The sequence below is a fragment of the Gavia stellata genome, chromosome 31, assembly GCF_030936135.1.
Source record: "Gavia stellata isolate bGavSte3 chromosome 31, bGavSte3.hap2, whole genome shotgun sequence".
Classification (NCBI taxonomy): Eukaryota; Metazoa; Chordata; class Aves; order Gaviiformes; family Gaviidae; genus Gavia; species Gavia stellata.
The window spans coordinates 937,062-963,407 of NC_082624.1; the positions used below are offsets into that span (position 1 = coordinate 937,062).

At 45.1% G+C, this 26,346-nt stretch overlaps 1 protein-coding gene across 2 annotated transcripts in view; it reads left to right on the plus strand.

Moving 5' to 3' along the window:
• Window positions 1–25,956, plus strand: part of GFPT1 (glutamine--fructose-6-phosphate transaminase 1) — a 45,124-nt gene extending 19,168 nt beyond the window's left edge. The window contains exons 8-19 of one of the 2 annotated variants that reach the window (XM_059831557.1): window positions 13–92; window positions 4,064–4,169; window positions 5,420–5,583; window positions 6,174–6,269; window positions 6,619–6,716; window positions 7,870–7,990; window positions 9,932–10,089; window positions 12,021–12,135; window positions 12,446–12,573; window positions 13,283–13,450; window positions 13,781–13,942; window positions 14,559–14,742. In XM_059831557.1, the coding sequence (XP_059687540.1) occupies window positions 13–92; window positions 4,064–4,169; window positions 5,420–5,583; window positions 6,174–6,269; window positions 6,619–6,716; window positions 7,870–7,990; window positions 9,932–10,089; window positions 12,021–12,135; window positions 12,446–12,573; window positions 13,283–13,450; window positions 13,781–13,942; window positions 14,559–14,603 (1,441 nt within the window). In that variant the 3' untranslated portion in view covers window positions 14,604–14,742. Of the gene's footprint in view, window positions 1–12; window positions 93–4,063; window positions 4,170–5,419; window positions 5,584–6,173; window positions 6,270–6,618; window positions 6,717–7,869; window positions 7,991–9,931; window positions 10,090–12,020; window positions 12,136–12,445; window positions 12,574–13,282; window positions 13,451–13,780; window positions 13,943–14,558; window positions 14,743–25,918 lie in introns of those variants that run through there. The other variant, XM_059831558.1, reaches the window with a different exon arrangement.
• The last annotated feature ends 390 nt before the right edge of the window (window positions 25,957–26,346 follow it).

Sequence of the window (26,346 nt, forward strand, 5' to 3'; positions counted from 1 at the left end):
GTCTTCTTGCAGGCGAGGCAGCCCCCTGCTAATAGGAGTGCGCAGCGAGCACAAGCTCTCCACCGACCACATCCCGATACTCTACCGCACGGGTAAGTGTGAGCACCCCTTCCCCATAGGAACCACGTTCCAGTCACCCTCGGACCATTGTACAAGCATAGAGTTCCACAAACAGTTACATGCTCTGGAATACATATTACACTTTTAAACTTTCATCTGTAAATTAAACCATTATAAAAAAGAGAGAATTTTTTTTTTTCAGTAAGTTTTTAACCACATGCTATACTACCCTATACCTCAAGTTAGTCTCTAGTTTTATAATCAAACCTTTAATGTCCAGCGGTTGCAAGGAAGACCCATCTTAATGCAGTAGAATAGAATAAAATGGAATCGAATAGTTCAGTGTAGTAAAGTTGACTATAGTTAAATTTAGATACTTGTGTGTGGCATGTTGGCATTCGTGGACTGGGTCATCTTCCAGAACAAAAATAATGGTGCTGTGCAGGCTATAGGCTTTTCACTATCACAAACCTTTCCCCTGCCCCACAACATAATTTTTAAAAAGTAGAATGCTGTTACCCTTTGTGTGGCAATCTGTATTTATGTTGTCCGTCCATCTTTCTCTCACACGTGTGTTTTACCACTGTAGACACATAGTTGCACCCTTGAAAATGAAAAGTGGCTAAGAATTATCCCGTAATTCACCGTTGTCAGAGGAGTCTGAACCCGTTCAGTTACTGGACTAGTTCTCTAAGCACTGCAGTTACCAAAAGGACTTACTGTTGCAGTATGTCTTACCGCTTCCTAACGGAGTTGCTAATGATAGCTTGCTGCAGCGTACTGTGAAGAACCAGTCCCACTAAGCTTTCGCTGTGTTTACTCTTGGTTGATGTTGGATAATTAGCAGTAATCCTTAATGTATGTATGTAATGCTTTTTTTTTCCACTGATTATCTGAAGTTTGTTTTGTTGTTTGTTTTTTTTTCCAATTGCACTTTCAGCTGTACAGTCTATGGATCATTCTTTTGATGGAATATCCATAAAAATGGAGGAAGGTGCCTACCAGAGATAATCTAATACTTGACATTTCAGACAAATCCTCCAGTTCCTTAGGAAAGGAATCATAAATGAGGCAACTATGCATTGTCTCTTTAATATGTGGTTATTGCTTTCCGTGCAGTGTAGTGAAACAAATGGGATAATCAGAATTCCTTCTCGATCAGAAACACCATGAGCAACACACAGGAGAATCCACCCGTCAGCCCACCCGTCCCATTTCAAATATTCTGACATCATGCTCAGCATATGCGCAAAATCGATGACTTAGTGCAGGTTGTGCTGCGTGCTCCCTGCAGCTCTGATTACAGAAGGAAACAGTAAATTACCTCATCTCCCCCCCTGCAAAACAATAGAGTGAAACCCTGTTAGGAGGCTGCTAATAATCCTAATGCAAGCATTCTCCAAAATTCCTTCTGGAGTTGAGATTGTCAGAGCGACGTCCTCCCTCCTGATCGTAGTGTGAATCTGAATTGCAGCTTCTGGTAGAAGCAGTAAGGTTGGCTTGAGGCTGGAACTTACTTCCCTTTGCTCATTTTTCAGGGTGAACCATTTTTAACTCACATTAAGTAGTTAATTTTTTTTTAAAGACTAACCCATTGTATGTGATGTGATGAACTAAGTTCACATCTGAAGCAGGAGAGCACTTTCCTATAAGAGGAGAGGATCTGATTCTTAGCTACTGTAAATAAATGTGATTCCAGCCTCAGGCACTGACAGCTCAGTGGGTGAAATCTGTGCGCTATTGCCAGACGAGAAACAAACCTCAGTTTGTTGAAAGGTGAATGATGTCTGTTCTCTGTCAGGAAATGGTTTAGCTGAATCCAAACATTAGGCGAGGTTTTCTTCTTTTTACCAAACATATCTCTCTTGAGTCAGTGTGAAGTGTTTAGAGTGAAATTCTGAAGTCAGGTTAATTCCCAGGGGTTTTAAAAACCAAAGTCCCTCAGCTTTCAGAAGCACTAAGGCTTTTCTGAAAAATGGACCATATGAAACGTATGGATTAGAGAATCTTTGACTATAGTCATTGTTTCATTAGCTGTGTAATGCTGTCATCTGAAAACACCTCTTAGAGAAATCAAAGCTTTAATGCTGCTCAAGCAAGCATGGAAGAATCTATAAAGAAGCAGCTTTGCTGTAGTACCTTTGCAGAACTGCCATGTGCTTGGGATTGTCACAATGGAGAGTGAGGTGATATCAAAACATACTCAAAACATACCGCCCCCTTACCCAGTTTTACTATACCTGTGTTCATTCTCCATGATGTCTCCATTCTTCAATTTAGAAGGGAGAAGATTAAAAGATTACTTCTGTGTTGCTTCTAAATTCTAGTAAATGGGAGGTAGGAGCTGTAGAGCAACAATCCAAGTTATCCATAGATAAATGGACAATCTATGGACAAATCCATAGGTAAATGACAACCATAATTGGCTGATAAAACTCACTGTAACTTTTCAATCACTCCTCAGTAAGATAGACATACAGTGCACGTATAAATGCACGAAAAGAACACGTTCTAGTTACAGCTCAGTGTAGAATCTGTAATACAGGAAAGCAATGCAACATAATAAAGTCAATGCGGGGAAATGTATTTTGAGAAACAAAATTTGCATGTTTTGATCAAGTATGGGTGTTTCTATTGGAGAATGGCCACTAATACCTTTGCTCTGTCCTTTCTCAACAACAAATCAGTCTGTCTTGTCTCAACAACAAAGGAGTTGTTTTCCTCATTTAATGACTTAATAACTAAAGTGGAGGGCTCTAAATTGTTGGCTGAGTAGAACCTTCTTATCGAGTATCAACATGAAAGCAGTATTTTTTCTTTACGTTTAGATTTATACTTCTGTAAATGAAAACATCATGAACTCTACTTACATCACTGAATCAGATCAGTATCCAGTAGGTGAAACACAACATCAGAGCTTATGGAATAAATATAAAATAGAGTAACTTCAATGTTGTTATTCTTCAGCAATAGTCACATTTTGCTAGATAAGCTGGTTAATACACCCCCACCCCTTACCGTGCACAATGACTGACAAATAATTTTGTTCAGGCTGGAGGTGTTTTGGTCCTCATCTGCGTTCCTGATGAGCTTCGCCACTGAGAAGTATTTTCTGCAGTTAAAGAGGAGGCGGAGGATTAGAGAGCGTTGGGAAGTGCCAGAGTACTTCAGAAAGAATCACTGGTGAAATACCGAACTTTTTTAAAGGCTTAAAACAAGTTTTTCAGAAATTGACTCTTAGTCCTGTGTCCTTCACTACCCCTAGATACTTCCCTGGCAGTAGCATAAGACTCGCAGCAGTTTACCAGGTGTACAATTTTTGGATCAGAATGAGGTGGTTGTATTTGATAGCTCAGGAACAACGCTGAGTACTTAATCATATATTTCCTGATCTGTGTCTGAACAGATTAGCTTAGCCAGACAAAAATAGGTTTGGGTTACATCTGACGGTGCTCAGTGGAACAGTGTGGTTGCACAGGTGGCAGCTCTGAAAGGATTTCCCCAGTGCTGAGAATGACTGACAAAGAAAGAGCAATCCTGCTTGATTTCTCAAAGCCTCAGGAAAGTTAGTGAAACAGGAGCACAGGAGAAACTTAAAATGATAAACAGGGCAGACTCAACCAGGAGAATGTTGGTAAATGTGACTGCTCATAAAGCAGCTTGAATTCTCTTCTAGTGGAGCCACACATAAACTTTCATTTGACTTTTTACTGGTATTTTCTTCTAAACTTAAAACTCTGCACTAACATTACACTTGATTCAAAAGCACATAAAAACCTTGCAAGCAAACCGAGAAAGGGCACAACAATGCAAGTGCTAGCGTGCTGCCCTCTTCCATTGTCGCTGTTAAATTTACTGTGACCACGCACAGTGATGAAAATAGTGCTTCATGTTGGTACTGTGCCTTGGGACCTCTGGTTGAGGCTGACGTTGCAGCGGCTGACGTTCCAGTTGCGTTCCAGAGTTGTCAGTACATGCGGTACCTAATCCTCGTGTCTTCTAGGTAAAGACAAGAAGGGAAGTTGCAACCTGTCTCGTGTTGATAGTACCACCTGCCTTTTCCCTGTTGAGGAGAAAGCTGTGGAGTACTACTTTGCTTCTGATGCTAGGTAATGTTTTTCAGTATCTTTTAGCGTATATAAAAATAGGCCGTTTCAAGCTGAGGCCTTGAACAAGAGATGGGGAAGCTGTGGTTTGTTCATGAATACTAGTACATTATGTATATGTGGCCATTACTTTACAAACATTAACCAGTTACCATATGTGGCGCTGAAGGGGACAGAGGTGGATTAGAGGAGAGTTTCTGCTTTGGAATAGTGGTGTTATCCTTCTTCAAGCACATCTGTTGATAAGATTCCAGAGGTGAGTGATAGGAAACCTGAGAAAGTACTGGCCTAAATTAACAGGACGGATGCTAATTATCAGAATTGTGTTGATTCTCCAGGGATCTCCGCACACTTGCAATTCCTTTATCATCAAAGGTGGCTTGTTTTAATCCCAGTGGAGGGAGGAAAGACTAACTTGACAGCAGCCTTACCAGAACTTTTGGTTTTCTCTGCATTAGGGAAATGAATACTTGTTCCGGAAACGTGAACATACCACTCTGGTTGACTTGTGCAGCTCTTTTCGTCAGAGCATTTTGGAGAGTCGTTAGGACAGCCTGATGTGTTCTGGTTTTAGAAAGCTTTTCAGTGACTTGCCCAAGATCAGAACAAAAGCTACTGAAGTAGGGAGCTGATGTATTTCGGTACAGCTTGCCTTGTTCATCTGAGAGAGAGTACAGACTAAAACCTGGTCAAAGATTTTAAACCCCACTGGTAATTCCAATATTGGTATTCCCCAAGTAAACTGCAGGCAGGGAAGGTGTTCAATAGTACCTGATTCTTGGAGTGCTTCTAGGTAGATCTCGGAGTACTTTAAGAGGTGGCCAAGCTGTCCCGTTTTACAGATGGGAAAATGAGATGCAGGGAGGGACAACGGCTTATCCCTGGAAAAGCCAAGAAAGGAATCTGCACCTGTAGTCGAGCACCCTGTGTGCTAGGGCAAATTGCTGTCTTCCTGACTTCCACTGTCTGGCTCCTAACAGTTAGATCACATTGCTGCACATGCTGCTTTGTCTGAGCAATTCATAGTTTCTTCTTAAAGGAGACACTGAAATTAATAATGAGGTAGGTGGAAAAAAATCCAGTTATATTGGCAGTGTGGAAATGTACTTTACAGTACTCATTTTAAAAGAAATTCCATTGAAATGAGTAACTTTCTTGAATCAAAAGCTATATGTTGGATTATAAATAGGGCTGTAGCCCTCATCTTTCTGTGAAGAATAACGTCTTATGGCAAATGGTGTATGCTTTTATAGTGCTGTCATTGAGCATACCAACAGAGTGATTTTCCTTGAAGATGATGATGTAGCAGCTGTGGTCGATGGCCGTCTTTCCATCCACCGGATTAAACGCACAGCAGGCGATCACCCCGGACGCGCCGTCCAAACCCTGCAGATGGAACTTCAGCAAATTATGAAGGGTAAAGTCTCTCGGATATTACCTGTGTAGATGCACAGGTCCTCCCTGGAGTCACAGAATAAGTCAGGTTAAAAAAGACCTCTGGAGGTCATCTGGTCCGACCCCTGTGTTAAAAGCAGGGCCAAGTAGATCAGAGTGTGAAAGGGCCTTCTTTAGTTGGCTTTGGAGTATCTCCAAGGACAGAAACCCCACAGCCTGTCTGAGCACCTGTTCCAGTGCTGTTACTACCCTCATGGTGAAAAAAGTTGTCCTTACATCTAATGGGACTTTCCCTTTAGCTGCTGACACCATAATGAGGAGGATCGTGGGGCTGAGGATTTTTCCTCCTGCTTGGAGGCATCCATTTTTCCCAAGATTGATCCCTAGCAGGCTTGCCATTCCAGATGTGACCCTTCATAGACACACACTTGAATCTAGCTCTCATGATGGGCTCATGCTTTGGCAGAAAAAGAAGTACCAGCTTAATCTCTGACTGGTAACTGGCCTGTTAGTGACTCTGCTCCAAGCTTTTCCCTATATACACAGGAAAAATGTGAATTACCAGGAGGTAATTTAAAGTGCTCTCATTTGTTTTGTTTCTTTCTTTTATAGGTAACTTCAGCTCGTTTATGCAGAAGGAAATTTTTGAACAGCCAGAATCTGTCGTTAATACGATGAGAGGAAGGGTCAACTTTGATGACTACACTGGTAATTGAGATTAAGCCTCCTTTATTTTTGACAGCTCAGTATCTAGCAGTTATTCACAGTCGTTACAGAGGAGGAAGTAGGTGATGACATGGGAGATTAAAACATGCTGGTGTAAGATGACGTGCGTGTCTCACAGGGAGCGCTTCCAGAATTACATGTGCTGGTGGCGAGATTACTTTTTGTGATTTTTTTTTTTTGTTTGTTTGGGGGTTTTTTTGTTTGGTGTTTTTTTTTTTTTTTTTGCAAAGTGGTTGATAGAGGTTGTAACACGCTGTGTGTTAACACCAGTGATCTTGAGAATTTCTGCTACCTGGCCAGCCTAATTTTTCTCTCTGAATCTTGCTTACAGTAAATCTTGGTGGGTTGAAGGATCACATTAAGGAGATTCAGAGGTGTCGTCGTTTAATCCTTATTGCTTGTGGGACAAGTTATCATGCTGGAGTTGCGGTAAGTTGTCTTGATCTGTTTGTGAACTGTAGCTAGAATTGAACAGCGGGCACAGCATTGCGTGTGTCGGGCAGGTTAAGGATTGATTTAAGGTTAAGATAGAGCAAGTGCACACTGATGAACGAAGACCCTTTTGAAAGCTGTGTACACCAGACTTTCAATTCACCAGCAACAGCAGTAGGAAATAAAAGCTGAAGAACTTGAATACTTAGGAGAATGTTGCCTGTGACTTTTATTGCTGTGGAAGGTTTTAAAAAACAAAACCTGCTCTGGCATAAAAGACAATTGGCAGGTGAAGAGACAAGCAAGAGCAGAATGCAGATGCTGCAGCAAGGTAGGAGCTGCCGTGAGCCAGATAGGATTTCCTCCTTTGCTATTTACGCAGACAGCGATGGCTCCTGCTTAGAGACATCTCTGTGCTTGCCCAGTACAGTGAAGAGGTTTCGCTTTGTACCTTACAGAAGCACTGGCTGTGCGTACAGCCAACGCATGATTTTGTTTCGTCAAGGCCTTACCTAATAATCGGTTAAAATGCAACGGCTGTTGATGAAGCGGTTTTAGATTGTAGCTTGGCAGCCCATAATGTTGAATTCAAAGTGCTCCATGATTTCGCAGAGGAATCTTTTAGCTTCTCTCAGAAATGCTGCAAAGCACAGCCATGTTCACTGATTTACAAGGACCAGAAAAGAAAATTTTTGTTCATCTTGGCTAACTCCGTAAGATAATGTTAACAGTAACCCTTTGGCTATCCAAAACAAGTTTCTGGCTTGGCCTGGATACAGGTAGTGGCTTCTGAGTTCTTCAGTAATACAAGTTATAAGTCTGATAGAAGGACACCCTGTATTATATAATATATACGGAGTATTATATAATAAGTGAGACTTACTTAAGAACAATCTACGTGTGAGGGAGGAGTTGGCCTCACAGGCTTTTTGTGGTGCCAAAAGCAGGGTCGTTTTTCACAGGGGTAGTTGTGTGACTTGAGTATGGGTATACTGAGTAATTAAAACATAATCCAGCGCTAATTTTCACGTGGTATTTTGACAGTAATATTTTCCAGTGTGTGGCAACTAGAAGGCTTTTTTGTACTCCAAACGCTTGTTTTTTTTAAACACGATGTAATATGCAACTGCCTGACATCTCCTTTTACCAGACCCGTCAGGTTCTGGAAGAACTGACTGAATTACCTGTTATGGTTGAACTAGCCAGTGACTTCTTGGACAGAAACACCCCTGTCTTCAGAGATGATGTTTGCTTTTTCATCAGCCAGTCAGGTATGGTCTCGCTTTACCACCCACTCACTCCCCTCCTTCCTGTAAATGTTAGCTTGGGAGGGAAGAGGCAGTAGGGCCAAATTCTTGCGCCTGCCTGTAGGATTGCATGTGGTACGCATGAGGGAAGAAATTGGCACACACGTACTAGACGTGGGGGAAAAAATAGAGTGCTTCTGCTCCTGTCCATCTGCGTGCTGGTGCAGGATTTTGTTTAGCTGAGTCTTACATATGGTAACAGTAGTTTTGTTTCCTTTCTCAGTGAGGAAATGTTCCATCAATCAACAGACTAAAAAAATGCTACTGAGCTCTGGGATAAAGGCAACTCGGTAGTTTCTTTTGAATAGTTTTAGTTCTCCAGTTAAAGCACTACCAAATACTAAGCTATACGGTGGATCAGATCCGTAAAAGAAACTATTAACACACAAGTATCAAAAAATGCAACCACCTTGGAATGGAATATGAGATAAAAGACACACTTAAGCATTAAAAAAAAAAAAAGTGATGTATATCGCATTCAAAATATTTCCAAGGACAACTGCAATACAAAACTACAATATTTTTGTTCCTCTTAGTTGCTTTTACCAGTGTAGATGTTCATAACTGATCTTCAGCTTTAATTCTAAAACTAGTAGTTACTTTTTCTCCATAAGTTAAAATACTCTTTTGGTAGCAATTTTTTCTTCTCAGTATCAAGTAATTCAGAATATCCTCTGTTTGTAGGGGGCTGATGTAAATGTTCAAGTTTTCCCTGGGTTCTTGGAATAGATGTGCAGATGTTGCTTCTTCCCCTTAGAAACTGTACTGACCTATCTAACGGGGAACACGACTGAGGGCACACTAGGGGATGCATCTTTCCCCTCGAGTGTTGGATGTGGCAAGCTAACAAAAGATTTTCCTGGAACCTGAGCTTGGTCATCAGGCACTGCAAAACCAAAGTAAATATTGAGCTCAAATAACCCCGGTTCCCCACACCCATAAATCCGTTTCTCTAGCCTTAGTTTCCCCACCCTACACGACTTGCTTTAAGTCGTGCAGTATGCAGAGCCGTTTTTATGCATTGGTGTACTGGAGGAGAAGCATACTGAACTAACCTTGGGTTTTTTGTTCTCTGTTGTCACCTTCCCCGTGCAGGAGTACTCAAAAGAGGTGTGTCCTTTTAGGACAAAAGCAAACTGGTAACACTAGATGGAATACGCAGTAGCTTCTATTTCTAGTCCCACCTCTGGAGCTCAGCTCGCAAGCAGCCCTGCTGGGATCATCAGTGCAAGGTTTCCTTCCCCCCCCCGCCCATCACGTTCATTTAAACCAACTTTTTCTACTTCCTTTATATCTAGAGTTTTTGAATCAACGTGTTAAATGAAGTCCGATCTAAGCCAGCTTGTGTTTGCTTAGTGCAAACAATTTTGAACAGGGATAATTAGTTTTAGACATAACCTCTTTGGTAACCGAGTTTGCAAGCTCTCGTGTTGTTGGAAAGCACCATCAGCAAACGATTCCTTGGGTTTCAGTGGCAGTAAGGTGGTGGCAGGACGCAAAAGGCTAGCTGCAACTCGGAGCCATCGCATCCGCTGCACGCTTCAGCTATCTCTAATACGTGTTTTCCCCCCACCCTGCCGAGGTGAATTATTATTAGCCAGGAGAAGGAAGAAAGTTGTTTTTGCTAAAGAAGATACACTTGAACTGCCCTTTTTATCTTTTTAACCATAGCAGAATACTGACTTTTCCTTACACCCAACACTATTGTTAGGTTTTGTGTTTTCTGGATTTCACTGTCTTCTTTTTAGGGTTAAAACACAGTGTGCCGGGGCTGAAATAACTATTAACTCCTTTGACTTGCCGGCAAATACAAACCTCTAAGACTCTTATTTGGGAAATCACTGCAGTTTTACATCTGCAGTAACCGATACTGAACTGCAGCACTGTCAATACCCGTCTTTTCAGGTGAGACAGCAGATACTTTGATGGGTCTTCGGTACTGCAAAGAGAGAGGAGCCTTAACCGTAGGAATAACTAACACAGTTGGCAGCTCTATATCACGAGAGACGGATTGTGGAGTCCATATCAATGCAGGACCAGAGATCGGGGTTGCCAGTACCAAGGTAAGTCATAAGTTTATAGACCTCACTGATTATTATTGTTACTGAAATTCTCCCTGACGGTGTTGGCTATGGCACGGGTCCTCAATTAAATGCCTTCTGTTCCCTTTTTACCGGTTGCTGTTGATGATTGTGTAGTTAATGACCATGCGCCCAGCAACACTCTTCATTTTCTTTTGCTTGTATCTTGCAAAGGGTTTTGGTTTTTTTTTTTTAAATGAAGTATTCTAAGGAAGCAATATTAAACATTGAAAACAAAGGGGTCTCAGAGGGCAGGATTCCCTAAGAGGCAAGAATTCTTTCCTCTTTGCCATCATTTGTCTTGAGGTGCAGGTTTAAACTAAGGTCTAAAGATGAAAAAGGGAATTAAAAGACAAGATTATAGAAAGCTTGACAGCATGTAACTGCCCTTAATGTCACTGCTTTACTCTAAAGAAAGTGTGAAATTAAAACTATACTTTTGGCAAATGGGGGAATGGTCTTTTACAGAAAACCTGCATTTATGTCCACCTAACAGAATTATTCTGTGGTTGATGCATCTGGTTACGCGTGATAAAATAACTTGCTTTGCTGCATTTCATTTTGATGAAGTGCTTCTGCATGGTGAAATCTGCTTTGATTTAGTTATATTTAGAGGCGAGATGATGTCAATCTGTTACATAAATTCAGCCAAAACCCACATTTGAGTTTAATAGTTCATTGGGGAATTTGATCATGGAAAATTCATGAGTCTCTTACAAGAAACTCTTGAACGAGTTGTTTGTCCCTGGGTTGTTTTCACATAGCCAACATTACAGTCTGGAGATAACTGAAAATGGCATTTTCTCTCTGGTGATGTGGGGAGTTACCAAAATTGTGTGTATGTAAAATATGAACTTGCAAAGATTCTGCCCTAAGGTTGTCCAGAATTTAATTTTGAGAACGTATTATAAACAACCCAAACATTGTTAGCGTGACTGTTTGGTGCTGTTTGCTTCTGTAACCTTTAACTGCACACTACCCAAAACAAAGTAGATCACATTCCGTATCAAACCCTGCTCATCAGTGTAACTGAAGCTTTTCTAGATTCCTTCAGAGCTATTTAAATCTTCTCCAATATAGCAGTATGAAAGTTTGTTTGATCGTTGTTCAGGAAGGGACAGAAATACTACAAACCTTAATCTTATTTCTAAGCAACTTCAATCCCAGGCTGGCAGCACAGACCATTTCATAACATTTGTCTTATAAGGACTTTTCAGAGGCTGGACTTTGCAATAGCTCATTAATACTGTGCCTGAAATGTTTTTGCAAATAGAATTGCCTTAACTTGAGCACTAATTTCACTTGCCTGTGCAGATGATTTTTCCCCAAAGTCGGTGGCACCAGTCACTATGGTCTTTTAGACAAAAACAGAGCCTTACGAGGGTGAAGAGTTCAGAATCTGTTCTTAAAGAAGCAGGGTGGGAAATCACTTACCTTTTCAGCCGCCTTTGCGTTCCTTGAATGCGGTCCAAAACCATTTCAGCTAGCTGTCTGGTAGCGATGGCCAGATGTTGGTGGTGGGCTTCCGCTGTACATCTCTAGTCAACGGGTCTGCCCGTCTTCAGTGTTTTCAGTATTTACTTGCAGTAAAGAAGGACACAGGTATGGTCATAAAATAGGATTTAATAGTTGCCAGGGAATCTTAGAGATATTTCATTTTGCTTGTTGTACCTTAATCTCTTGGAGTATAAGGACATCGTGCTGTTGCACGCCTCCATTTGAGATTTGCTCAAATGGGATTTGCCCTGTGAATTTCATGTTAGCCTTTGCTACTTAGTTGGAATGAAAGCTGCCATTTGGTACCGTGTTAAGAATAAAGTCAACAGCTAGTCTAAGGATTTACATAGTAGGTGACAACCGTTTGGTTACTGTCTTAACGACGTGTTTTCTCTCTCTCCCCCCACCCTTATTAGGCCTATACCAGTCAGTTTGTCTCTTTGGTGATGTTTGCTCTGATGATGTGCGACGACAGAATTTCTATGCAGGAAAGGCGCAAGGAAATCATGCGTGGTCTAAAGGGACTGCCAGGTAGGAAACGGCTGCATTTATCGCGTCTTGCAAAGTGAAACTCAATAGCACAGACGAACTTCGGCAGTGCCTGAACTTTGCTTTGACAGACTGAGGGCATCAGATATGTGCAGCGTGGCTATTAGCAATAACTTTGGCAACCACGTTCTCTCTAATGTCTTCAGACTGCTAAATTGGACTATTAAAAAATACTGACTCCAATTTTTATGCGAGTCACTGCTATCTGTGTATATGAAGTATAAACTATGTATAGTTTGAGAGGCATGGGCACGTAAGCACACACAACTGGAATTCTTCTCTTTCCTTCTAGACTTAATTAAAGAAGTGCTGAGTATGGATGATGAGATCCAGAAGTTAGCCACAGAGCTATACCATCAGAAGTCTGTTCTCATCATGGGCCGTGGCTACCATTATGCTACATGTCTTGAGGGAGCTTTGGTAAGGCATTTCTTTATTTAAAGCTGGTTCAAACGCACTTAGCCATGGACTTCAGATTTCCGCACAGGAAACGGCACGTGGCTACAAGTTGTTTTAAAAGCAGCTAACAGCCATGGCGTGTTGGCTGACATACCGGGTCAAATAGCTACACCTACCCTAACGCTGCTGCGATTGCCAATTAAAGATACACCCAAGTCCCATAAAAGCCACAGGATGCGTGGGTTGAAAGGGTGTCTTTTCCACATTCACACTGGGCACCCTAATAAAATCACTTCTTTGAACTGTTGGGGTGGCATTTCCAGGAATGCTCAGCATCCAAAAGGGAGCACGTACTTTCTAAAAGCTGTATATTGCAGTTTTCACCTTTGAGGAGATTCCTGTTGTTGTAAGTGCTGTCACTCACTGACGTGCAAACACGTCCTCTTTGCGTTTGCCTGCCCAGTTCAAGACTGTGATGATAGATACGGTGACTGATGGCAAATCCTAAGGCCTGTGCTGGGTTTGGTGTTAGAACTGTAAGCGTTGATGGCCTGCAGGCAGCTCAGCCCAGACACACTACTTTGGTCTAGGTTTTCAGGCTGGCTTGTCTACATACAGGATCTGAGGAGAGCCAGAACACATTTTTACAAAGTTACAAAGAAAGTGGAAGAAGCCACAGAGATGGTTAAAAAAAAAATAAATTACAATGAATTATTTTTCCCCCATCTAGAAAATTAAAGAAATTACCTACATGCACTCCGAGGGGATATTGGCAGGTGAGCTGAAGCACGGCCCTCTCGCGCTGGTGGACAAACTCATGCCCGTTATCATGATCATCATGAGGGACCATACGTACGCCAAGTGCCAGAACGCTCTCCAGCAGGTCATTGCACGGCAAGTAAGTACCTGGAGAAGTTTACAGTGCATCAGAAAGGTTGCTTTTAATATAAAAGCAGTTTACAGGGCACCCAAACTAGCTGCTTTAGTGTCACTGCCTGAAATGTGAATTCAGTAGATATTCTGGGCGTTTCAAGTGCAGTTTTTGCAGCAGATTGCAGAAGCCTGGTGTGGTTTGTTTACCCTTTAAAATGTGCTACAGGGATGCCCATGGGATGCTAAGCTGTTTTGTTCTAAATTAAGTAAAAAGTTCTTGCCACTGGCACTCTGAACAGAAGTGAGAAAAGAACCTTCCAGACCTGTTTTTCTTCAACGTTTCCCTTTGTTGCAGGGGCGACCTGTCGTGATTTGTGATAAGGAAGACATCGAGACAATTAAGAACAATAAGAGAACAATCAAAGTTCCCCATTCAGTGGACTGTCTGCAGGGGATCCTGAGCGTGATCCCCCTTCAGCTTCTGGCTTTCCATCTTGCAGTTCTCCGAGGATACGATGTAAGTACAGTATTCCTTCCCTTCCGCACTTGTGTTTGCAATCTGCAGGTCTGGATAAGATGCGTTGGGTGATGTTGGAAGTCTGTGGGGGTTGTCTGTATAATCGCTTGAGCTACTGGAACCACCAGGTTAAATGGTAGACCTGGCCATGACAGAAGCTTCTCGTGAACAAAAGTCGAAGGCGGTCTAGTACACTTGGCCGAGTCTTGGGCAGTTTGAGTTCGGACATGTGTCTGTTTTCTGGTACGAGCGTACGGTTTCTGGAGGGCTGGTAGGAAGCTAAAAGGAAGGTAACAGTCCACAGAAGGATGTTTGACAAACAGAGTCTGTTTGCGTTAGGTATTTGATCTTAACACAGACACTGGCCTCAACCTTTTATCATTTGAGCACTGTAACAACGCAGGCTAAAGGGACTAACTCCTTAGTTCTTGACAGAGGAGTTGTAACAACTGAGGTTTGTGGACTTTCTCTGCACCGATTATCCTAAATTAACATGAAAATATGTTCAATTGCTTTCAATTTTAACACAGAACAAACGTTCCACGCGTGACAAAGTTATACACAAACAAAGTGTGTAAATACTCACAAGCATGTTCTTTCTCCTCCCTCTCTGCAGGTTGATTTTCCAAGAAATCTGGCCAAGTCCGTAACTGTAGAGTGAAAGATCATCTGAATCATAGGGGCAAAGGGGAATTAAATGAAAGACTTTTTTTGGTACCAAAATAACTTGATTTTAAAGTCCCCTAGGTAAATCTTATTTTGGTAAATCATTGTTTGTGTACAAGATCACCGTAATTCCATTACATTAGTGATTGTCAAATTGATTCCACATGCTATGTCAATAGCTTTGGGTTTTTTTGAACAATAGACTTCCATGAAAGATGTTAAATGGTTTTCTTTAAAGATTACCGAGTCTTCTAGGTAAGGGGCCCTCCACTTTACTTTAAGATAATGTTTCTTACCCAGTGTGGCTCATTCCAGTCGTTGATGAGAAACCATTGAATGAATTACCTGTCATGCTCTCAGGCAGTGAAGCAGGATACCAGAACATACAACTGGAACAAAAGCTGTTACGGTCATGCTTGTGCAGATATTTTAACAGTGAACGAAACCGTAAACAAGCATTTGGGGTCGATTTCTGCCTCATGTACAAAAGGGAATTCAGCTGACCTGTCACAACCTCCTAAATTTTAGGCACATGGTAAATGTGCTAAGAAAATAATGTTGCTTCAGAAGGATTTTATCTATGCCAAATACTTAGCAAGTGACAATCTCGTCGACTCGGTGGGCCACAACGCACCGCGTAACACCAGCATATACCTGTTGTTGTGCCCATGGAGACAGTGGAACTCGCGCCTTCGAGTGTAAATGGGAGCAGTGCCTGACGCAGTAGGGACGCTTACCAAAGGGGGGAAGAGAGGAGCGTGCACAGTGCTCAGTTTGTGCGGGTGTTTTGTTGTTGCTGTTTGGGGTTTGGTGTGGTTTTTTTTTGTTTTTTTTTTAAACACAAGTAGAAGTCTTCCAGTGTTGGATTTTTCCCCTTGAACTGAGCACTGTGGCACTATAAACACATCCTAAGGAACCAGCTTTATGCTGCTGCAGGTCACTTACCGGTCTGAACACGTGGAAGAAAGTTTCTGCCTTGTATCTCTCCGGCAGAGAGACGGCACTAAAGCTCCCTTTCTGAGGCTACTATGTTAGCCAAAGTCCCGTAATAAAAGCATGGGTTCTGGTTTACTTAGGAGCAGTTTGTATGTGACTTGTGTGAAATTCAGCTGGTTTAAAATTGGAGGGGGTAAAAAAGACTCGATAGACACAACAGAACTATATACCTTGGTAATAGTTTTATAACAAACTTGCAGAGAATCAGAAATCACACAGAAAATATGCCTTCAAGACTTAACGCTGACGTTTTCAAAGTCATTAAAGGGCAGTTAGCTATGTATTTCCTAATGCAAAAAGGTGAAATTCCTACCAGCTTGATGAGTTTTGAATTAGCTTTACACACACACACACACCATAAAAAGAAAAACACGCTACAAGGCGTAAAGCAATGCTTGCCAAGTGCTGGTAAACATTCCAGGTCACTTGCTGGCCCTGAGGAATTGCTTTAGCAACAGCAGTGCCTGGGGACGGTCCACTACCCTGTAAAACCCGGTTCTCCTCCTCGCACAGGATGACTGTTGCTAAGCAGCAGGAATCCAGGCTGATCCCTACCATGGAAGACGACTGCTCAGACCGAGGTCTTTCCAAAGACCGTGTCTGTAGCAGTTCTACTTTATATAAACCACAGTAACTATTTAATTTCAATTCAGTATCAGCTCAAGGCTTAGTTTTATTATGAGAATGAAATGCTGCGTGCCCAGAAACAGCTTCTTGAAACCAATCTATGTACATCTATTCATACACTGTAGTCAGACTATTAATTTATGAACACATTGTGCTGCCAGTGTCTGTTTAAGAGCAAAGTAGTAAATATTGCATTTTATTTATACCGCATTTGCTTTCGAGGCACCGACTCCTAACAGTTACATGCCTCTGCCTAAACATGACCAGTAGACTTCCCTGCTTCATTTGAAGACGATACTTGTCCTTAAGGAAAAAACAACGCGTGGTCAATGCTAACAATCTGAGGAGAGTTCCTCTTCCTCCTCCTCCCGCTCAGCTTGCCTAAGAGAAGAGAAACTGTGCAAACCTTTCACGTGGAGGGCTGGAACCAAGGCAGGGTTCCCCCGTATCCCCCCAGCACGAGGACTTGCAGTACCACAGCCTCGGTTCTCCTTAGCATGGGATCTCATGTGAAAGAACCCAGCAAGAGAATTATTTTAAGATCTTTTTCTCCTGCCCCGAAGGAAAGCAGCAAGCATTGCTTTTATCTAGCCTTGTACAGATGATTGTCCGCTAGCAGACAGGATGGTAGACACCCCTGTTAAAATGCAAGTTGCTATTCAGTAGAGGTTCGATAATGCAGGCCGTTAAATATTTATGAAAGTAAAGTTGTATACAAAGAGGACCAAAGAACAGGAGTCTAAGTTAGAAATGTAAGTCTGACGCTCTCACGTCGGGTGTAACTGTACAGATATTGCTGAGCTATGTGGTTTTATGCTGTGATGGACAAATCCTTATTCTTTGTAATTTAAGGCATTAGAACTCAAGACAGATGCTTCATTTGTCAGAAGTAAAGGTAGCGTTCACCCCTGCATTCTGCAAGTTGCCAGCAAACTGCCTGAAGTGCATAAAACTCCCTGCCAAAACAGAGGTTTAGTCGCTACTTGCAACTAGGCTGTTGGATGTTGTAATGCTTAATATCAAAGAATGCTGTGGAGCAGACTCGCTATGAAGAATTTCTCTGATGAGCATGGTAGGGAATCCGTTAAGCATCTCATTGTTGTTAATCGCCATGCCTGTGTGAAGTGAGAATGTATAAAGGACTCCTCTTAGCTTTCCTTACCTCATTTTGTCTAGATGTGTTGCATTTTGATGAACAGATGATGTTTCTCTTTTCCTTAGAAAACTTTTAGAATGTCTTGTGATATTTATTAACAGCCAGTCAGTCTTCTGCTCTCCAAAATGAATGTTTTGCTTACTGAGCCAGTAAAATTCCCTCCTTCCTAATTGAGGTGTCTAAAAATTCAGTAGCCCAGTCACTAAAATTGAGCCACAGGTAAATACGGATAAAGGCCTTTGCCATTTGGAACAGCAGCTGCCGATTACTGTGTACTTTTGTCAGAACTGATCTTGATTTAAGTGACTCTTTTCCTCACCTATGTCTGCAGAGGCTTAAAGGGAAGCACACGCCCATAGGTCTTGGGGGGTTTTAATTACCAAAGACCAGAGGACTTCAAGCTCAGCACATGTGGCTTCTGCCCAGCAGATCTCGGACAAATGCCACACCGCTAGTAAGGTTATTCCACACACAACAGGAAATTAAGTTGTACGTGGAACATACTTTGTTCAGAAAGGTTTTCCCTCCTGGTTCTGCGGCAGAAAGGCTGCGGACAGTTCTTCCCTCAACTTGTACTGTCTGCGTGCGTATTCTTACAAAGAGCCCAAACGAGCGTTTGGGTAGCCGTGTCCTTGTAATGATGTGGCAAATGCCATCTCCCTTTTAGCAGGGTCCCACTGACCGGAAGGTAATTGCGTACCACTAACCCGGGGCCGCCCTTCTAGCCAGAAAGCTGCCTTGACACCCGTATTGGTGAAGTCTCGACCCCTCTGTACTGAGAAAGCCGGAAGCTTCACGCAGGCCATTCCCAAGTCAAGTGGTAGGGAGCTCACGGACACGACATGATGCGTAACCACGGTCAGTTAGGAGCCTTAAGACTAGCCTGGACACACTAGGTTTGGTTAAGCTGCAGAGTGAAATGTCTAAAGGCATAAGGGAGACCAACACATGAGTGCAAAATCAGGCTTTTCTCCTCTCTAGCTGGCACTAGCAGTCCTTGACACCACAAGTAGGTGCCTGGCGGCAGCATGTCGAGTGCAGGGGGGGATTGAAATTCGGTGCTTGAAATAGCACGTCAGTGTTTAGCTGTGGCTAATTTTAGATCCTACCTGAATGTACCAAACTTGCCTCAAAGCACGGAGTCCCTCCGCTACATCAGAAACAGGAAGAAGAAGAAACAAAGAAGTATTTGGTTGGAATAAAAGGAAAGAAAACTATTTGCCTTCAATTCAGTTTATGTAAATAGACATTTGAAGTGGCAAATACCACCCTTTCTTCCCCTCTAGCTCTGTTTGCCTCTGCTTGTACATACCCAGCTGGCTTGGTTTGTGGGGACCAGTCTGTATCTTGTTTCCTGTCGTGTGCTGTACGCAGAAGATGTCTTACCTTCATCTGTAGTGTTTTATAATTTGGGTTTTGTCTTTTTGCTTACTTTTTTTGTATCTATCTCACCCTTTGAATAAAATCAAGTGCCCTACATGAAACAAACGGAATTACTGGTCTTTAGTTAAATCCATTTAATAGGTAACCCCTATGAAAGTTAAGGGCAGTGCGTACAAAGCAGAAAAACACGGGGCTTAATTCGCCTCTCTCCTAACTGCCGGGCTTTTTTTCATGTCTGGGATAGACTATATTCAAAGGGCCGTTTCCAAACCATGATTTTGCTGCTAACCAAGAAGAAAGCCCGTAAAATACCCCTAAGGCAGAACAGTTGGTATTACCTTCGCTACCTTAATTCTCATTTAACTACCCCTTTTCTATCACCAGGAGAGACAAAAGGGCAGTCAGCACAGCCCATACCCGCCCGTGCTTAGGGAATATTGCGCACGTTCCGCAACTTTCGAAACTCAGGGTTTCTTTTTCAAGAAAGAAACCTGTTTGGGTGGGTTCCAGACAGGCTGCTTTGCAAGCCCAGCAGTGGAGGACCGTGACACAGATGCTGAGATAGTACAATTAAGCGCACATTCTTGTCAGACAACAGCTGGGGGCTTGGAGGTTGTTCATGTCTAAAAAATGCCTGGATCACTTTGTAACTGAAACCCACAATGACAAGAGACTGCCTGAAATTCCACCCCTCCTCCAGTCGGAGCCATTCATGGATTAAATTTCCTCAGGGACCTTCACCTCTCCAGGGGAAGAATATCAAAAATGATCATTATTGTCCCAGATAGATAAAGTGAGCAGCTTGGACTGGCTCTTCTCACAACTACCTTTCCTATACAAGAACCAGTACTAAAACATCACAAAGTTACTTTTTAAAGCTTATTGCCTTGAAACAATGCACGTATGTCCTTAGTATCACAATAAAAGTCGGTACCTACGCCCATGCTGGGAGCGAGATGGTCCACTTTAGCTTGCTCAGATCTGCAAAAATAAACAGCAGTTCTAGCTTGTATTACAGTCGTGACCAAAACGGGGTCAAACAGCTCAAAGCTTTAGGCTTTTGTTGTCGCAGCTGTAGGTCAGATCTGCTCAGGACACTAAAGGAGCAGGACTATTGCAAGGACTCGGCACGGAAGGTTGCCTGTGTGCAGGATCTTCCCAAAGCGACTCCCGGGCTGCGCCACCCTCGGTCTCTCATTTAGCCCGAGACCATTCACCTCTCGGGCTACGCACCGCAAAGCGGAGAGCTGAGATTCTCGTCAGCTGCTGTCACGGTCTCACCGGGGAGGGGAGACTGCACCCCCCTTTCTCTGATACATTCCACGTACTCTACTCTGAAGAGCAAGGGGGTTGTAGCGTAACAGGTAGCTCCGAGGCACTGCCAGGGTTCTCATTTGCTCATGTCTCCATCTGGGCCACCTAAGCACATGCATTCTACAACGCATTTAATTTAAGCTAATAAAAACGGCAGTGAGAAGACAAGTGCAAAGGGACGCATCCAGGGTCCTTCGCAAGTCGGTCCTGAGCTCTGGTTGCGAGAATGCCATTTCCTTAAATCCTGATGTGGCCAAAAGCAGCAAGACAAGGGGCAAAGGACCTGCAGGCCCTTTGCACAGAAACGCTTCAGTCCCACACAGAGTTCGTCTCGTACGCTATGACATTTGAAGGTAAACAAGCTCCCAGAAGCTCAGTGAGATTTACAGAAGGGTGTAAGCATTTGGTTTGAATAAATTATAATAGATTGCCAGTTCCAGAGCGCTCCTAGGCCCCTCTAGAGCAACCTGCTGCCTGACATATACCCTTCACGTGCTTCCACAGAGCGTGGGCCTCAGCACAGCTTCAGTGCTGAGCCTCAAGCTGCTGACTACACATTCATGCAAGTTTCTTTAATTTGCCTGTATTTACCTTTTCTGCTGTAAAGCTGCACTCACCCTTGCTTGCAGGAGTCCTGTGCATAGCCAAGCCCCTGGGAATGGTGTTTATTCAACACCTTCTTCTCCTCTTGCTCTCTGGTGAAGTGCTTTTCACCACTGCAGAGCACACTTGTAGCCCCGTACAATAACTGCGTGCACAGAAAACACCCACGCAGCGCCTGGGATCAGAGAAATGCCACCTGCCCCCACCAAAAAAGCCAGTTCTCAGGTGACTGCAGGACGCTCAGCGGGGAAGCAGCAGTCCATAGGGTATGCTATGGGGAATTCCTGCCCCAGATCCCTTCCGGACACACGTTTGGAAAGAAAACGGTACGCTGCAACATTTTTGCTGGATGTAGGAGGGGATGTTTTGCCTGGAAAATTGACTCCTGGTTGCCAGGGTGCTATTTCACAGAAGCGCCGCGTAGCAGCGGAGCCATTCTTACCCCTTGGCCTGAGCTGCTGCCCGGGGCAGGCTGGTGTGCCCAGGCCACACTCCTTGGTTTGAGAAAAGCGACCGTTCCTCAAACCATCTCAGAAAGCTGTAAAAGCTGTTTTCTATTTCCGCCCCCCAAGAAAGCAAACAGCCACGCTCATTGCGATACTGCGAAGGTACCAAAGCGAATTAACTACCCCTACTTGGTGCAGAGACCAGCGGCAGAGAGCACGAAGCGTTCAGGGCAGCGCACCGTTACCGAGTGGACGGCCCAACCTGGTGAGCTTGTGGGTGCTGAGCTCCTGGTGGTCTCGCCAGCCCCACAGCGTCACCACACAGCACCCTAGCAGCACCCCTTGGCATTCAGAGAGTTAACGAGGAGGATTTAAGGGCCTTAGCTTTAGTGACAGCTGACGGGCCTTCCCGGGAAACATTAAAAAACACTGTATGGGGATGGAAATTCATCTCAGTGGTACATCCTGGCCAGTTCCACGGTTGAGTAGCTGCCTTCCCACTGCCCACACCCCCTCTTTGCTGGGCTGCTCTGCCAGCATCTCTCTGCTGCTATTACATCTATTCCGGGCTCGCCACGTTTCCAGCTCCTACAGCTCGGAAGGTCCAACAAGCAACACGTAGCAGAGATGGGAGATGGAGCCGAGCCGCTGCAGCAACTCCCTGTGCAACCTCTGCCCACGCTGCCCCTGAGGCCACCCCAACCTTTCCGTCAGAGGACTAACAGCACCCCAGGAGCCCAGGTCGCTCTGCACAGCCTTATACATTTCATTTATCAGTGAGGAGACCATCACCGTCCTTTCCAAAGCAGCGAGACGGCAAATCCTTAGGTACTGCTTTAGTGGCGCAGTCAAATGCAGAGAGAGAGACGGCAGAGACTGCCGAGATCGCTCGCTACCGTCGGAGGCACAGCCTATGCTTGCACTTGGACAACCTGGCTTCTTCGGCGCCAGCTCAGATGTGAAAGCAGAGTTTCTGAACTACTGCAAAAGCTGCCCTGCGTGCTTAAAAAGAGGCTATTTCTGACCTATTTCTATGCGTTTATCAGCTGATTGGAATACATTGCAGGCTTTTGAAGAAACAAAGGAGACAAAAAAGAGCAAGCTGACTTGCCAAGATGGTCCATTCAGTGCTGAAGAGGTTACCCAGCCTAAGAGAAAAATCAGACCCACAAATCAAACGTGACGGGGCTCCTTCCCCCCCTCCTCAGTCTCATTCTTTATTGTTTAGGTCAAATAAAATATGTTCCCATGGTCCTTACGAATTCCTATGGAAACAAGTTTAAACAAACAAGCTGCTAGCCTGTGTCTGGACAGTGAGCAGCAGCATTACTTTAACACAGGATCCTAAAAGCGGCGGTGAGCCCAGACGCACTGGAGACGCTCGCAATACCACCGCAGCTCAGAGCTAAGAGCCAATTAGGCTCCCAAGGGCTCCCGTGCATCGGGAGATACATTCGGACCATGTGCAGGAGGGGTGGCAGCACGGCAGGCCTGGCCCGCTCATTCTGAGCGGTAGGAGGGTGACCGAAGACCTTATTAAGCAGGAAAATTACCCTGCACAGGCAAACTGCACACCTTGGCTGTACTGAAGTGACGCTGCAGCTAAGGGGAACAATCAGCAAACCTGCATGGGATGCAGCTAAAACCTCCCTGCTCCTCTCGTTTCTGTCTGCCCAGAATTAACCTACACTTGATAAGCGTGCGTGTCGCGGGGCAGGGGATGCGCGGGAGCCTCCCGGCCGGAGCAGGCTGGCAGCTCTGCCCCGACAGGTCTCTGCATCCCCAGCAGAGCGGGGCACGGGACACCAGAGTGCTGCAGAGGATGGCACGCTCCAGCAGCGTCTCCACTTCGGTGGCACCACGCTCACACCAGTGAGTCATTGCTGGGAAGGAGATGCCGCCTCTCCTCCCTTCTGATGCCAGTTGCCACTTGAATACGCCTTCCTCAAGCTCACAAGCGGGTGCTTTCTAGCACCCAATACTGGGCAAGACACTGCCTGCCTGCACAGGATGACTCACGTCGCATTGGCAAACCCCGAGGATGTGCCTGGAAGTTGGTTTCATAACCAAAGCCACCCTTCACGGCTACCAGCGTATGGCTACTGGCACATCCGCCCGGGGAAAACCCAGCTCGAGCTACAAAACCTCCTCTCCAGCACTTGCAGCCCCACCACGAGACCAGTGCAAGAGCACTACCAGAACAGACAGAATGGCCCCTGTGGTCACCGGCTGGCCTGCTCTGCTGTAAACTGTGGCAGGGACGCACATTCCTTCTCGCATTTTTTGCAGCATCTCCTATCCTCAGGAAGACATGCTTTTCCAAGCCCAGCCAGAAACACCGCTGAAAATTAAAACTCTTTTCTATCCAAACAGTCCCAACTGGTCCTCCTTGGGAAAACTCAAGACACACGTGCCCCACGCCAAGACAGGACGTTCACGTTCAGAGGGAGACCTCCCTGGTAAGGTCACATCGAGCCTGTGCCGCCAGCCATCGCCCGGTGGAATTCAGGGGGGATTTCAGAGTTGCACAAAGCTGGGAATTACACACACACACAGGAAAAACTCCCACTGAACCACACTTCGAGGAGTCCCAGGTTTCTGTGACCCGGCGAATGTGTATTACACCCCTCGTCGATTGTGTGGCTAAAGCAGAACGGCAGTCCTCGTCCCCCTCCTCTCCACAGGTCAGACTCGAGCATACCGAACCGCCACGTCACCTCCCTTAGCATAACTGGCAGACGGCCTTCAGGAAGGGCTCACGACAGGGCTTAAAATGAAGGATGAATTAATTGCCTCGAGGACTGTCCCTGCAGGACCACGGCCAAGTAAGGCAGGGGGGCAGTGGGTCTCGAGGCCAGCGCGAGCTAACCCAGAACGGCACCTGCTTGCAAGCGGAGCAGCTGGCGTTAGGAAGGAATTTTTGCTGCGGGGCTGTACGGACACAAGAGTCAGGGTAGGGATCAGCAGGGACTGAAGCCATCCGCCCCTCATCCCCCTCCAGGTGCTGCCAGCCAGGAGCAAGGGCTTGTCACGGTCCCAAGCTTCACCGCGGGCTTTGCTAGCCTAGCTGAGAGGGGGCAGGAATGGGTTCAGGGAGTGCCTGCAGGCTGGGTCTCGCCTTGGTGAAGCCGTGGGACAGTTACCTCCTGAAAGGGGAAGGAGGCAGAGGCCTGGGGGCAATCATCTCTCCTCCAGGCGCTGCTGGAGCCGGAAAAGGACATCTGTCCTTTCCCCTCCTAATCTAGATTTGAAGGTTGTTGTTCAGTCACTAGATGCCACTTGGCACAGTGTGAGGTGCCACGGAAAGGAAGGCACAGCTCCTGGTGAGCAGGCGAGACAAAGCGAGAGCTCAGACCTGCTCCTAAACCCGCTGCAGCTTAGAATCTGTCACAACTCTCTAAGAAGTGTTCTGTATCTCATCACTTTACCCCTCCCGTTTGGGTTACCACGTGTCCAAATGGTATCGTGGCCAATGCCTACATGGAAAAGCAATAAAGCAAGTAATTTATTTGTAGCTGTCTTCAATTTAATGCACCAGCTGGATGCGACCAGCTGGTTTGTAGCAGGCCAGCAGCCAGGGGGTTGTGGATAACTGGAGGTACACTGGTCACAGCTCTGAGAAAAACTGTTCTTGAGTAGATGTGGGTGGTTGCTATTAGCACAGGAAAAAAAGAGAACTGCAGTGAGACCTGGGCTTTAACACCATGGAAACATCGGCTAAGAAACACTTTTCTCATCAGTAGGAACAAGCAGGGAAACGTTCAGTTGGGACAAGGGCTCACCAGCCTGGGAATGCTGCAGTCTTTGGCATTTTCTGCTTGTTTCAGCAACTATGGAAAGCGCTATATAAAGTCCTGTTCCAAAGGGAAATATCTGCCATTATTCTATGGCTGGAAAAAATAGAGGAAGAACTACAGCTGCTCCTAAGACCACGTAGCCTGGGTGGATGCTGCTTCCCAGAATGGAAACAGGTAGAAAAGCCCAAAGCGAGGGATCCTGCGTGACCCAAGGCAGTTTCAAAGCAGCACCCAACCCGGCACAGAGCCTGGAGCTGACCCTGCTAATGACGCTGTCAGTACCTGCCTTCCCCCAAATGAGTTTGGGAGTTCGTGCCCCAGACTCTTGGTCCTTTCAGAGCCACAGCTTTACCAGAGGCCCAGAGTAAGGCTCTTTCACAGAGAAACAGTAGCCGAGACCAGACCTGTTTCAGTGCTGGACTTGCAGCAAATGACCCCATTTCCAGCCTGCCCAGCACGTTTCGACAGTAACAGGATCTGGGTGTCCCAAAAATACAGTCTCTGATTCACAAACACCCGACTCCCCCCTCGGGCTGCACAGCTATTTGCAAACTCCCACCACGGTCCCAAAGGTGCAGAGGAGGTAGCGTTAGCCTCCGAGGTCGTTAACAGACAGGCAAGGAGGAGAAGCAGAGCTGCACTACATCACGCGTCCCTTGAGAGCAAGGATTAACCCCCCCATCATGCCCAGTTTTTCCTGTAGTATCTGTTACAGTGAGTAATCCCGTCAAGTCTGGATTGTTATCCTGTACGCACAAAGTCCTCCTTTGTTTAAGCCCAGAATTAACACCGCAGAAAGCAGATACCCTTATCTCCGGGGTTTTTCAATCCCCACACTACTTTTCCCGCAGCTGACAGGGCTGAACCATCGGCTGTCCACGGTGGTGCCCCCGTTTCTGGATGCCGGATCGGCACTCCGTATCGAAGCACGGCCGCACCTCCCTGCTCAAAAGGCTTCTCTTTTTACGGCTGCCTGTCCTTTTTGCAGGTGGACCGCATCACCGCCTCCAGAGATTGAACGCCGTCACCGCTGTGTGAGCAACTCGCCTCCCGTGCTGCTGTCTGAGAGTCTCGAGGAGAAGGAGTGAGAGGGGTGAGCTGCAGGCAGCCGAACCAACGTCCCTGGGCTGCCGCCTTCTCTGCCCACACCCGAGGGCTCTCCGTGGCAGCAACGAGCCTCAGCCAGGTCCTGTCTGCTCTGCGCAGCGCAGGCTGGCAGCCCCAGATTTGAGTGTTTTGCACTGAGTAAGGCATAGAAAAAACCCCTAGATAAGTTTAAGACAGTCACAGATTACTCTACTCGCTGGTTGCATTTTGCACTGCAGTTCTTGCCTTGTTTTTAGGTTTCAAACAATAAAAGTCTCCAACGATGCCTTGATTTTTAAAGCAAATGCCAAAAGCAGAGCATTTGGTTTT